The 14942-nt window shown below is 38.7% G+C and overlaps 1 protein-coding gene across 2 annotated transcripts in view; it reads right to left on the reverse strand.

Moving 5' to 3' along the window:
- Positions 1–931: 931 nt before the first annotated feature.
- Positions 932–14942, reverse strand: part of LOC127369769 (B-cell receptor CD22-like) — a 48056-nt gene continuing 34045 nt past the window's right edge. Inside the window, exons 4-11 of one of the 2 annotated variants that reach the window (XM_051411502.1) lie at positions 12680–12985; positions 12317–12577; positions 11759–12064; positions 11603–11656; positions 2086–2292; positions 1684–1765; positions 1525–1552; positions 932–1148 (exon numbers count right to left, since the gene is read on the reverse strand). In XM_051411502.1, coding sequence (XP_051267462.1) covers position 1552; positions 1684–1765; positions 2086–2292; positions 11603–11656; positions 11759–12064; positions 12317–12577; positions 12680–12985 — 1217 coding nt within the window. In that variant the 3' untranslated portion in view covers positions 932–1148; positions 1525–1551. The other variant, XM_051411503.1, reaches the window with a different exon arrangement.

Below are 14942 nucleotides of genomic sequence, written 5' to 3' on the forward strand. Positions count from 1 at the left end.
GAAAAGCTGAGCGTAAACCATGTTCTCAAGTACACTGGACAGGAATGAGAGCTTGGAGATGGAATGAAAATTTTAAAATTGCTACGCTCTTTTCTTCATGGTAAGGCTTTTTGATAAGAGATTCAACTATTGCATGTTTGAACCAGGATGTGATCCTACAGTGCCCAATACTTATTTTAAAAAGTATGTAGGAACAATTTCTGTGGGACAGGTATAAGATTTTGTGTGCAAATTTGTGTCATAAATGACCTGGCTGAAAGACATTTAGGAGGGGGGGCAGACACCACTGAGGGATCAGACTAAGGTGGTGCTATATTCAGTTGAATGGATCGATTTTTGTAGTGACAAAGTTTAAAAAGTCCTCACAAATGGACAGCAGTACATTTTATGTAGTGAAGATTGTTTATGTTAACCTTTTTAAAAGTGTAATGAGGATGGGAAATCCTATCTGATCTGTGACAGTCTGAATAGGGAGATGAACCAGTGGAAGTATTGATGCTAAAGGAGGACAGTAGGGGGGGGCAGTGTTGCAAGCAGTGGCCTGAGTTACAGGTGAGGAGGGAGGAGGGGCTTCCAGGGTGTCACGTGTAAACAGTCATGTGGAGAGGACTGCAAAATTCGATTTTCGATTTTTTAGGTTTTTTGGCATACATTGTTAAATAAGGGTACAATATGATTGGGGGTGTTATCTAAAATAGTGGAAAAAAGTATTTCATTTGGACTAACAATGTATCATACTGTATAAGTGAAAGCAGTTACTCATAATGACAAACCAAAAGATGATGACCATTTTAAATTCCTCTCGCTTTTTAACTAGAATGAAATATGTCAGCAATCACTGCATCAAGCGCAATTCATTTTTTGGATGTGGAGTATGGACCACTCATGACTTAAAGTAGAAAAAGACATTCAACTGTACACTCACTGCAAATCATAGCTCAGCCAGAAGTTATATTTATTTAAGTCATTCCTGCACCATAATATGATTGTTGAGTAAACCAAGAACATGAAAGTAATACTGTAGAATATTTTAGAATTAAAGGAATGAGACATGTTTTCCCTTTATGGTGAACATGACCTCTTGCCCTTCTCCTTCATGAAGCTTCAATCTCAGTCTCTCTGTTGACATCGTCTGCTTCTACTGCGTCCTGTGGAAATGAAACAACACAGAGAGAGAGTGGTGTTAGTGCTCTGCAGTGAGTTTAATGCAGCTGGAAGAGAAATGCCAGCAGCTCCTTGAGCTTGTTTTGGTAATTCGAAGCCTAATATAAAGTGAGATTAACTCTCCTTAATGAAATTTGGCCCATTGCATTCTGGTCTACAGTCACTGCTGTTTATGGAGACATGGATATCTAAACATCATTGTCTCTGAAGGATTTCTTCTGTATGACTGTTGAACATTAATCTTCAAAGACGCCTACAAAGAAACCTTTGCTCTTTTATAACTGGAGCTTTTTCTCTGTTTTCTTCAAAGATAATTTCTTGTTGAAAGAATAATGTACCTGTCCTCATCTAGTAGCTTACCTTCACTGGTTTGTTGCAGAATTTTGATCTAAACCACATGAAAGAAAAGGAGATGAATGAATAACCATGAATAAAAGTTAAACATGAACTTCAAACATTTCAAAGAGATCAATAAATCTTTATCTGCAAATGATCATATCATAGAAAAGTTATTCTCACCACTCAAAGATGATGATTGTACTGCAGAGCATTACGATTCCCAGGATCTTCACATAGACAAAAACCCCAAACTCTGGATTAACTGTAACAAGACAGCATGGTCACCTTCTCCTTAATGGAAAACATTACAGCTCTAAGACATCCTGAACTTTACATCACAAATCACCCTATTCTTTATAAAGCAAAATAAAATGTCTAACGTGAAGCATTTAGAGTCAAACTGAGTCAGTTGAAAAGCTTTCAGAGCATCTTTCCATGAATCTCACAAAGCTGAATTTCATTATCAGAACACACTTTATTCAACAATTAAAGCTTTTCACCCACCACTTCATAATGTGTGTTCATCAAACAAAGAAATGAAGCTACACAGCAGGAAAAAATCTTATTCGGTTCTACATTTACCTGCACTGTTCAAATTAATCCATGATGATGCCTGAGCACCAAAATCATTCATTGCCACACAGTAATAAACTCCTCCATCTGTCACATTGAAGCTGTAAAACGGTCCTTCAGATACATTCATGGGTCCATCTTTGCTGTTCTTGAACCAGGTGAAGCGGCTGACGGGAGGCTTGGCTCTGCTGGAGCAGGTCAGGTTCACCCAGCTACCTGCTGACACCAAACCTGATGGACTGACGGACACTGAGGTGTCTTTAGGAGCATCTGAGGAAAATGTGAGATTAACTTTATTCATTAAAAATCAGCTGACATCCCATGAATCATCATGTGCTGACAGGACCCAATAACAAACTCTGGTTGTCTTACATGAAACACTGAGAGTCTTTCTCTCCTCTGCTGTCTTGTTATCTTTTCCTTCATTCACAGGATATCTGACAGAACAGGTGATGTTGTATCCATCATGTTGGTCTGACAGAGTGATGCTCTCCTGGATTTTAGTTGTGAAGGTTCCATCTGTGTTTTCCTCTATTTGGTTGTGAGAGTCTTGTTGGAGATTCCAGGTGAGTTTAGGAGGGGAGTGTGGACAGGGAGTGAAAGCTGAGCAGGTTATAGTGACAGGCTCCTCGTCCTTCAGATCACCTGAGATCTCAATTGTGGGGCTTGGAGGAGAATCTGTGGATTCAAGTTTAACACATTTCACATTAGAAAAAGACTTAAAATACCTTAACAGTAAAATTAAATTAAATTCAATCATAAAGTATAAGGCATTCTTTATTTTCATTGTCCAAAAGAGATGAACTAAGTCACAACAAGCTCAACTCCCTTTAAGACTTTAAATACTCGGTGCCGGAATCTGAAATGCATTAAATCATAAAACAACTTTTTAATATTGCCACGGATGTTTTGGGCGAAATGCCCTTCTTCACCGTGTATTATGACAGTTTCACAATGAGTATCCCCAGATGGGATTACTTATAGGTTAACACAACCGGCACAACGAGTACATCCCAGCAGGTGGAGCTACAACATTTGCAGTCACATGATGCAAAATACATCAGCCTTTATACAATGCAATGTCAACACACTGTAGGTGCTGTGGTAAACACAGCGGCACCATTTGTTGGTAAAACAGTATATTAAAAGGGCACCAAACTGTCTTGGTGCAATCAATTCATTACTTTCAGTAGATTAAAAACTTCAATTCTTTGTTGTGAGTTTGTCGTTTTATTGACCTCGACATGACATCACCAAGTTTAATCAATCAGATTATGTTCACAGGAAGTGACCTCTTTGACCCAACAACACACAAACACACACACACACACACACACACACACACACACACACACACACACACACACACACACACACACACACATTATGACCACCTGGGCACCCTGGTGGTCAGCCCCCATACCAACAAACTGTGATGCACTGTGTGTTCTTTGATAGGTACTGACCACTGCAGACTGGGAGAGCTGCAGTTTTAGAGATCCTCTGACCCAGTAGTATAGCCTTCACAATTTGGCCATTTTCAAAGTTGCTCAAATCCTCACTACTCATTTTTTCTGTTTCTAACACATCAACTTGAGGACAAAATGTTCACTTGCTGCCTAATATATCCCACCCACTGACAGGTGCCATGATAACCAGATAATAAGTGTTATTCACTTCACCTGTCAGTGCTCATAATGTTACGGCTGATCGGCGTATATACATTATAGACGTGTGTGTGTTGCACTGTGTGAACCTCCTGATCATATAGGTAGGTATATATGGAGGAAATAATCTACAGAGACAGTGAGCATCATATAAAGCATCAACTACTTACTGCAGTTCTGCTTTTAATACCTCTTCCTAAAAAGAAAATGAATGATTCATAGACCATAAATTCTGTGTTTTTAAATACTAAAGCTGACATGAAAGCTTACAGTTTCGTATTGAAACCGCAAAAAGTATTGATAAGACTTTGTTCTGCTTTTCAGTGTAGCAAGACATTTCAAGAAAAAGAAGAACAATAAAAGTCAAACTGTAACAACAGACTCAGTGTTTAAAGTGAAAAACCTCCAACGTGTGCTGTTTAGGCCAAAACTGTAACTGATTTCACTTTTTATTCTAAACAATAACATTATAGAGTGACTGAAAGAAACAAAGCTCTCTTACCTTTAACTGTTATTTGAAGAGGATCACATTCAGCTGTTGCCCTGCATGGGTTGTTCTCAATTCTGAAGTAGTATGTGTCTGTATAACTTGTGATTAAACTGGAAAACAGAGTGGTGCAGTTTTTCTGACTCAGGTTTCCAGTAATATTCATTGGATACGTGTTAACTGTCTTACTACTGTTGAAAATCACATTCTTTGGATTATTGCCAAAATAGGAATTAGTTTTTATCCAAACTCCAAAGGTTTCTCTTGTGCTGTCAAAATCTTGTTCTGGTTCATGTCTTAAGTTACATGGGATTTGCAAACAAGATCCACTCAGTGCTTCCATCTTCTTTGGTGCAGTAATGAAGAGCTTTGACCTCTGAGGGCAATCAGCCAAAGCACCTGTAAAATCAGACTCATGATGAACAAAATGTGGAAAAAATCAGCATGAAGAGAAAGTTCATGATAAACAAATCAGCAGTGTGTTGCATGCTGGTCTTTTCCCCTGTCCTGTTAACAATTTCTATATAAAACATTTCACTTTGCAGTCAGGACATGAACAGTTGGAAAAAGTAACTCTATCTGCACTGGTCTTTCTGCTTTGTTTCTAAATGAAGTCCAAACTGTAAATGATTAACGTCTCCAAATAAAAGTGACTGAACAAACAGCTCACCTGAAAGAAAGAAGACACTCAGTAACATGTTGGCTGTCACCATATTCACAGACAGGACTGCAATCACACTCATCACCTGCATCTGAAAAAAAGTTACTCTTCAATATTTGAATCAAAGCATCTTTTAAACAAATCCTTCATGTTGTTTTAAAGCAACCTCAGATTCACACATTCAAACCAGGAACTTGCCATGTCCAACCAGAAGTTCAAACATAAAAGCAGTTACATTTGACCTTACCAAACGAGCCTGCAGATAAACCGGAGAAACAATTAGTTTTAAAATCAGACAATCTGTGAATTTCAGCAGAACTGCAACAGACCCAGTAACAGACTTCCCTGCTAAGCCGCTGTAACATAAAAGCAAACAGACTTGTTGTTTCAAACTAGATATCACACGATTAAAATACTGCAGCAATACAAGACGGCTTCACTCTTCCTGTTCGCACCCTGTGAGTGAGGAAGTCAGCTTTTGTTGCATCTTAACCTTATTAGGGTGCAAATGAATTACTCAGAGATTATTTTTAACACATGACACACTACAAGTCTATATGATTTATCTTCTCTACTGGCAGAAATGAATATAATATTCATAGGTATGTTTTCTTTAGTCTATAATTAGTTGAATATAGTAAAAGTTTTGTTTTTGTTACCTTAGAATGAGACGTTTTTATCTACAGATGCAGCCTGTCACCTTCCATGGAGTCCGCCATGTTGAAGCGCCATGTTTCTACAGTAGCCCAGAACAGACAAACCAATCACTGACTCTACATAGGGACTTTTGCGTTTTTTGGGGCCTCCATATCTTCTCCTGCTCACTTCTCAACCCTTTTTTCCTTCATTCTCAGGTTGTCGCCGTGAGTGGTGTTCAGTTAGTTGCAATCTGCAACTTCACGCCTTGATGCCTCTAAAGCCCTCACACTGGTCCTTTAATATTTAGGTGAACAGTAGATATAAAATGTACACATGTAATATACAGAAGGCGTTTTATATATATATATATAGTAGTTTAGTTCTTGTAGAACCCTTTTGATATTATAAAAGAAGATGATTAGAGACCATCAGTACAGACAATCAGTGTTTTATTAGACAAATATGCAGGAAACTTCCTGTTTATTTATAGTTATCAACTTTGTCTCAGTTCTCTTTTTACAACTTCATCAGTTTACATCCCTCCTCTTCACCACCTCTCTCTGGCCCTCTCACTGTGGTTTACTAACCAGATACTTATAAAGTTCTATTTCATACATGTTGGTAGCAGAGTTTTTATCACTGCTGCTCTGTAATAACGAGTGGATGAGAGAACCTAAGTGATTAAAAAGCTTTGTTCTCTTCAAATACAGAATTTAATGTGTTTTAAAAAAAATGTAGCCATCTACACATTTACACATAACCAATCAGAATGAGTCTTCATCCTTCCTCTTCACACCATGAGCGAGGAAGTCTGCTTTTGTTGCAGCTTAAACTCACGAGGGTGCAAACAAACTACTACTCCTACTCTTAATAATAATAAAAATAATAATACTACAAGCTGTCTTTATTTAGCACCAGGCACACACACATACCACAGACCAAGGCTTGCTGTCATATCTCATATGTCACAGATAGCTTACCCTGCCACCTACTGGCAAGTGCAGTAATAGATTACTGAACAAATAACTAAAACAAAATGTACAAAAAGTATTTTCTTTTTTTTTTTTACAGGTGCCTCAACATTAGCATTCATTCATTAGGGGCGGCTGAGGCTCAGAGGAAGAGCTGGTTGTACACTAATCTGAAGGTTGTTGGTTTGATCCCCGGCTCCTCCCACCACATGTCGAAGTGTCCTTTAGCAAGACGCTGAACCCCGAATTGCACCCGATGCTGTGCATTGGTGTGTGGATGTGTGTGAAAGGGTGAATGTGAGTGAATGTGTGTGAAAGGGTTAATGTGGCACGCAGTGTAAAAAGCGCTTGGTAAAAAGTGGTTGGAAGACTAGAAAGGCGCTATACATGTACAGGTCCATTTACCATTTACACATTAACCTTTAAAGGTTATAGCAGTATACAACTCATAACTGCAACATTATAGATACCTCTCTACACTGTAAAAATTAGTTGTGCCCATTAGTCATGACAACTTCTAATTCCTTGTCAGTATGACTACAAATTATTGAAACAGTTGTGATAACTCAGAATTTTGTGTTTATGTCTCCTCAACTAGTGAAAAGTTTTCAAACTAAGAAACATGATTCAATTGAAATTAAGAATGTCAGTCAAAAGGATGTACGGATAATCGCCTCTGTCATTGGCTGACGTAGGCACGTTCAACTAACGTCTCCAAACAAAACGTTTCTGCTGTCCGCCATTTTCTCTCTTTCACCACTTCCAAATCTGTTCGGTAGTTTGGATTACCCTGCTGGAATCTGAGATAACTAAGATAGCTATAATTATAATTTATATTATAATAAATGTTTAGCCTTTTATTTGCATTAATCACCAGAAGCAACCAGATGGTCCTGCTTCTGTTCAGATGGCATTAATGTCGTTTGGAACAAAATTCTAGCTCAGCAAAACCTATATCAAAAGATATTTGAAAATAAAAGAGAGAGAACAATATTTTTCAAAGCCTTTTCTTTAACTTCGCGCGTGACCCCTCCTCCCTGTCTGTCAGTGAGCTAGTTTCAGCCCAGCTCGGATGCATTGTTTTTTACAGGTGATATCATTACACTAGAAATCCCAGCATGTAAGATGTAATTTGTTTTTCTTCTCAGGATGTATGAAGAACATGTCAGTGGTGATTGTATATTTTCAACTTATACAACTACTAATGCTAACACGTAGTAGCACTGTTATCAGCAGCAACCTCACTAACTCACACACTCTTACTGTTCCTTGCACAATTTATCTCTCCCTCATTGTCTCACTCTGCCACTCATTCATATACTTTCATTCAGAGCACCATTTTGAGAGAGTGAACAAACTGTTGCTTGTTAAATGAAATGAACTTAATTGATCCATAGATTGTTATTAAAGTGAGGTATCCTCATGGCCACATCTACTTGAGTCGCTAGTGGCTTTAATAGTGTATTCTGTCTTTTAACAGAATTCCAACCAAACAAAAAGGGCTGTCATTCTGAGGGGCCTGCCGTATTTCCTCCGTGAAGATCCTTCAAAGTTCCTCAGGACTGCAGAGGTAAGCTTAGTTATTGTTACTGAATGAATTGTTGAAACTCTGTTGCTAGCTGTAAATGTTTTAATGCCGGTGCATGTGGAAAACTGTCCCCATTTTATTCACCCTATCAATTTTGGTTACCATATATATATTATGGCATGCCGTTTAGGAAATGAACTTAGAATATATTGAATGAATGTTTGAATATATTGAATGAAAACTGACGTCATCAAGGCACTGGCGCCATCTTTAGTTTAGGCCTATCAGCTTCTACCTGAAGTGTTATTTCCAGCAACATCTCCGAGAGACCCTACGCAGACACACACACACACACACACACACACTCGCCAGTTTAAGACTCTACTGTTTACTTTCTGTTTTTTGTTTTTTTTATCTCTTAACATTTGCACTTTAATCTATTCTCTTAATTGTAATGTTATTTTACTTCTATTTAAAGTAAACAGTAGAGTCTTAAAGTGGCGAGTGTGTGTGCGAGTAGGGTCTCTCATTAGGTCAGTAGTCTGATGGTGTGCGGGTAGAAGCTGTCTCTGAACCTGCTGGTCCTGGTTCGGATGCTCCTGAACCACCTGCCTGACGGCAGGAGCGTGAACAGATTGCGGCTGGGATGGCCGGAGCCAGAGAGGATGTGCCGCACCCTCCCCCCGCAGCGCTGGCTGTACAGGTCCCGGACGGCCGGCAGCCCAGTCCCGCCGACCCGCCGCGCCGACCCTATCACTCTCTGCAGAACTCCACGCCTGAGGACAGCACAGTCGCCACACCAGGCTGCGAAGCCGCCAGCCAGGATACCCTCTTATGACAGACATGGAGGACAGCATGACGTGACTTGACTCCCACTGCTAATATTACTGATATTATTATTATTATTATTATTATTACAATTATTATTATTCATCATCCCCGATTGTTGTGTCTATTGTGGTCGTCGTTATCATCATCATCAGTAATTTCTACGAGTATAGTTGTTCATACCGTTGTGGCTGTGCACCTTTGTCTCTGTCCTTCTCTCTTTAACACCCATCCCCTCTTGAATTGAAATGAATTGAATTGAAGTAAAAGCACTTGGTATTTGTACTGCTCTGTGAAATGGGTGTGGCCACTTAGCAGACCATCTAGAGCCATCTGAAGTAGTTCAAAGTCAGACTCCTTTCCACTGATAAAATATGGTAGGGCAGGCTTTGGGATTCCATATGAAGTCGCATTTAGAAACTCACTGAATCACACTGACTTTTACAAATGAAGGATTCTATAAGATTAATAAATCTTAAAAGTATAAAAGTGACCTTTATTCTGTTATTATTTTGACATATGCATCATTTTTTAGATATCAGATGATGTTAACACAAGCACAGACTAACATATTGGTAAAAATGTATTTATTCTATGTATACTGAGCAAAGACTTATCTATCCAAATAAAACACAACATCAGTATCAGTAAAAGCAGGAGACAGCCTTATTGCTTGTAACCTCATTACAGTGAGGTGTGATTTCTCCCCCCTGAGAGACTGTTGGGCAAAAACTGGGCAGTCCTGGAGCATCACTGTTCACGTAACATTGTAACATTACACTTCCTTGTTTGTGGTGTTGGTGACCAGTGATGAATTTAGGTCTGAGGAGTTGTGAATAGGAGCTGTCCAAGGTGTCTGCACTACCAGCTGGTGGAGTATGGACCACCCATGACTTAAAGTAGAAAAAGACATTCAACTGTACACTCACTGCTAATCAAAGCTCAGACAGAGACTCAGTGCCAGAAGGTCATATTTTATTAAAGTCATTCCTGCAGCACAGAGAAAGTTCTTGTGTTAAAAACAGCAATGTTTGATCTACATTAACAATCTTCCAACTATTACCAACAGTTAATAATTTCTAATTAAAATTTGTACAGTTACAGTCAGAGTTAGAGACAGAAATAAACAACAAAAGCAAACAAAAGCTACCATATTTCATCTGTAAAGTAACAATTGACTAATAGCTGTCATATAGATTATAAAAAGACAGTGTTGTTCTTTGTGAGCAGAGTGAAAACCTCCTGAAAACTTTGAACCCTCAAAAAGACCTTTGAAGTCATAATGCGTAAGTGTCAGTTCTCGAAGGTAAACTGCACTTCAGGGGACTCCAACCACCACATTTTGACCCAGAAATACTGAGGACATGACCTCTGTATCCTCTGTGGTAGCTACGGCCCTGGCTATAGTTACTAGTTACTTTGCAGATAGATTTTACATACAGAACATTTGATCATTAATATGATTTATAGTTACATTAAACCAAGCAGACGTAATACTGTTGAATATTTAAGAATTAGAGGAGTAAGACATATATTACATTAATGGTGAACATGACCTCTTGCTCTTCTCCTTCATGAAGCTTCAATCTCAGTCACTCTGTTGACATCGTCTGCTTCTACTGCGTCCTGTGGAAATGAAACAACACAGAGAGAGAGTGGTGTTAGTGCTCTGCAGTGAGTTTAATGCAGCTGGAAGAGAAATGCCAGCAGCTCCTTGAGCTTGTTTTGGTAAATCGAAGCCTAATATAAAGTGAGATTAACTCTCCTGAATGAAATTTGGCCCATTGCATTCTGGTCTACAATCACTGCTGTTTATGGAGACATGGATATCTAAACATCATTGTTTCTGAAGGATTTCTTCTGTATGACTGTTGAACATTAATCTGCAAAGACGCCTACAAAGAAACCTTTGCTCTTTTATAACTGGAGCTTTTTCTCTGTTTTCTTCAAAGATAATTTCTTGTTGAAAGAATAATGTACCTGTCCTCATCTAGTAGCTTACCTTCACTGGTTTGTTGCAGCATCTTGATCTAAATCACATGAAAAAAAAGGAGATGAATGAATAAACATGAATTAAAGTTAAACATGAACTTCAAACATTTCAAAGAGATCAATAAGTCTTTATCTGCAAATGATCATATTATAGAAAAGTTATTCTCACCACTCAAAGATGATGATTGTACTGTAGAGCATTACGATTCCCAGGATCTTCACATAGACAAAAACCCCAAACTCTGGATTAACTGTTACAAGACAGCATGGTCACCTTCTCCTTAATGGAAAATATTACAGCTCCAAGACATCCTGAACTTTACATAATAAACCAACTTCATTCCTCATAAACCAAACTAAAATGTCTAATATAAAACATCTTTCATGACTGAGTTCTCACAAAGCTGAATTTCATTAACACAACACATTTTATTCAACCATTAATGCTCTCCACCCACCACTTCATAATGTGTGTGTGTTTCTCTTCAAATTCAATTTAATCTGTCTTTCATCACAAAAAAAAATCAGATTCAGTTCTACATTTACCTGCACTGTTCAAATTAATCCATGATGACGACTGAGTACCAAAATCATTTGTAGCCACACAGTAATAATCTCCTCCATCTGTTACATTGAGGCTGTAAAACGGTCCTTCAGATACATTCATGGGTCCATCTTTGCTGTTCTTGAACCAGGTGAAGCGGCTGACGGGAGGCTTGGCTCTGCTGGAGCAGGTCAGGTTCACCAAGCTACCTGCTGACACCAAACCTGATGGACTGATGGACACTGAGGTGTCTTTAGGAGCATCTGAGGAAAATGTGAGATTAACTTTACCCATTAAAAATCAGCTTATATCCCATGAATCATCATGTGCTGACAGGATCCAATAACAAACTCTGGTTGTCTTACATGAAACACTGAGAGTCTTTCTCTCCTCTGCTGTCTTGTTATCTTTTCCTTCATTCACAGGATATCTGACAGAACAGGTGATGTTGTATCCATCATGTTGGTCTGACAGAGTGATGCTCTCCTGGATTTTAGTTGTGAAGGTTCCATCTGTGTTTTCCTCTATTTGGTTGTGAGAGTCTTGTTGGAGATTCCAGGTGAGTTTAGGAGGGGAGTGTGGACAGGGAGTGAAAGCTGAGCAGGTTATAGTGACAGGCTCATCGTCTTTCAGATCACCTGAGATCTCAATTCTGGGGCTCGGAGGAGAATCTTTGGATTCAAATCAAACACATATTTTACACACACACACACACACACACACACACACACACACACACACACACACACACACACACACAAAGATTACAAATGACCAATTACGTTATTTTTTAAAATGGCAATGCTGACACTTATGTATTGAAACTGTATTAAGTAAACAAACAAACAATTTTTGCAGCAGCAGCAAAAATGAAGATAAACAGAAAAGAGTAACAAAATAATCAGATTCAGTTCTACATTTACCTGCACTGTTTAAATGAATCCATGATGACGACTGATTACCAAGATCATTTGTAGCCACACAGTAATAAACTCCTCCATCTGTCACATTGAAACTGTAAAACGGTCCTTCAGATACAATCATGGGTCCATCTTTGCTGTTCTTGAACCAGGTGAAGCGGCTGACGGGAGGCTTGGCTCTGCTGGAGCATGTCAGGTTCACCCAGCTACCTGCTGACACCAAACCTGATGGACTGATGGACACTGAGGTGTCTTTAGGAGCATCTGAGGAAAATGTGAGATTAACTTTATTCATTAAAAATCAGATGATATCCCATGAGTCATCATGTGCTGGCAGGATCCAATAACAAACTCTGGTTGTCTTACATGAAACACTGAGAGTTTTTCTCTCCTCTGCTGTCTTGTTATCTTTTCCTTCATTCACAGGATATCTGACAGAACAGGTGATGTTGTATCCATCATGTTGGTCTGACAGAGTGATGCTCTCCTGGATTTTAGTTGTGAAGGTTCCATCTGTGTTTTCCTCTATTTGGTTGTGAGAGTCTTGTTGGAGATTCCAGGTGAGTTTAGGAGGGGAGTGTGGACAGGGAGTGAAAGCTGAGCAGGTTATAGTGACAGACTGCTTCTCCTTCAGATCACCTGAGATCTCAATTGTGGGGCTCGGAGGAGAATCTGTGGTTTTCAAGTTAAACACACATTTTACAATAGAAGTACATTACATTAGAAATACATTAAACATACCTAAAAAGTCAGTCTATCTTTTGGGGATTTGTTTTTGTTTTCAGAATTTTTTCATAAAAAATGCAATGGTTAAGGCATTCTTCTTTTTTATTGTCCAAAAGGGATGAGCTAAGGCACAACACACTCAACTACTATGACTACCTAAGACTTTAAATACTGGCTGCTGGAATCTGAAATGTGTTAAATCATAAAACAAAAGACTTTAACAGCACTCCTATTTAACTTAATATTAATATTGCCACACAGCCATTTTGGGGGGTGGGAGCAGTTGCCGGTATGTAGCATCGATCAGCTGGCAATCCTGTGAGCCAGGTTGGGAAAAGCAGTTTTTTATGGAGTCAGAACAGTCTCATAATGGATAAATGCACACAGAAATAAATAAATGCACGAAAAAGGACTTTGGGGAGTTGTATATATATATGACTCAATACACAAATGCATTTTCAATGCACACACAAATATGCTTCAATCCAAATATAAGTAAAAACAAAATCCACATATATAAATAAGATTTGTAAACATATTTGTGATGCGCACACAACTATTTCCTGTTTTAAGTATGTGCAATAAAAATTCACAAATGTACAAATTGTCAGGTATTTGCAATTTTCATCAAATACAAATTTGGAAGTTGTTACATTGATAAACACTACCGTTCAAAAGTTTGGGATCACCCAGACAATTTCATGTTTTCCATGAAAACTCACACTTTTATTCATCAAATGAGTTGCAAAATGAATAGAAAATATAGTCAGACATTGACGAGGTTAGAAATAATGATTTTTATTTGAAATAATAATTTTGTCCTTCAAACTTTGCTTTCGTCAAAGAATTCTCCATTTGCAGCAATTACAGCCTTGCAGACCTTTGGCATTCTAGCTGTCAATTTATAAATAGTTCTAAATAGTTCTTGCATAGTTTGGAGGTGTGCTTTGGGTCATTTTCCTGTTGTAGGAGGAAATTGGCTCCAATCAAGCGCTGTCCACAGGGTATGGCATGGTGTTGCAAAATGGAGTGATAGGCTTCCTTAATCAAAATCCATTTTACCTTGTACAAATCTCCCACTTTACCAGCACCAAAGCAGCCCCAGACCATCACATTACCTCCACCATGCTTGACAGATGGCGTCAGGCACTCCTCCAGCATCTGTTCACTTGTTCTGCGTCTCACAAATGTTCTTCTGTGTGATCCAAACACCTCAAACTTAATTTATCTGTCCATAAGACTTTTTTCCAATCTTCCTCTGTCCAATGTCTGTGTTCTTTTGCCCATCTTAATCTTTTCCTTTTATTGGCCAGTCTCAGATATGGCTTTTTCTTTGCCACTCTTCCTACAAGGCCAGCATCCCGGAGTCGCCTCTTCACTGTGGACGTTGAGACTGGCGTTTTGCGGGTACCATTTAATGAAGCTGCCAGTTGAGGACATGTGAGGTGTCTATTTCTCAAACTAGAGACTCTAATGTACTTGTCCTCTTACCAATCAGATGTCTCACTCCTTTACAGCCAATCACATGAGTGCCTCCTCACGAGGGGTTTTTAACTGACGTCATTACAGCGCTCAATGGATCTAGAATGATATGGATCTCGATCATGATTTTCGCTGCGAGGAGACGGCGAAAAAAAGGAAACATGGCGTCTGGAAGCGACAACCGCGACAATTTAAGTGTGTGTTTAAGTGAAACATAACGTTTTGTTTTCTCAATCTTTTACATAAGTCATGTTACAGAATTGTGAATTAATTTTTTTTCCTAATTTGTGACGCTAGCTCGGTGGTGTTGGAATTATTTTTAGGCTGGCTGTGTAACTACGTTACATACCAAATATAATAACAATAACATGAAATCAGGTAATGATAAGAGTTGTATGCTTTACTAAGTAATATCCTGTAA

The sequence above is a fragment of the Dicentrarchus labrax genome, unplaced genomic scaffold (genome assembly GCF_905237075.1).
Source record: "Dicentrarchus labrax unplaced genomic scaffold, dlabrax2021, whole genome shotgun sequence".
NCBI lineage: Eukaryota > Metazoa > Chordata > Actinopteri > Moronidae > Dicentrarchus > Dicentrarchus labrax.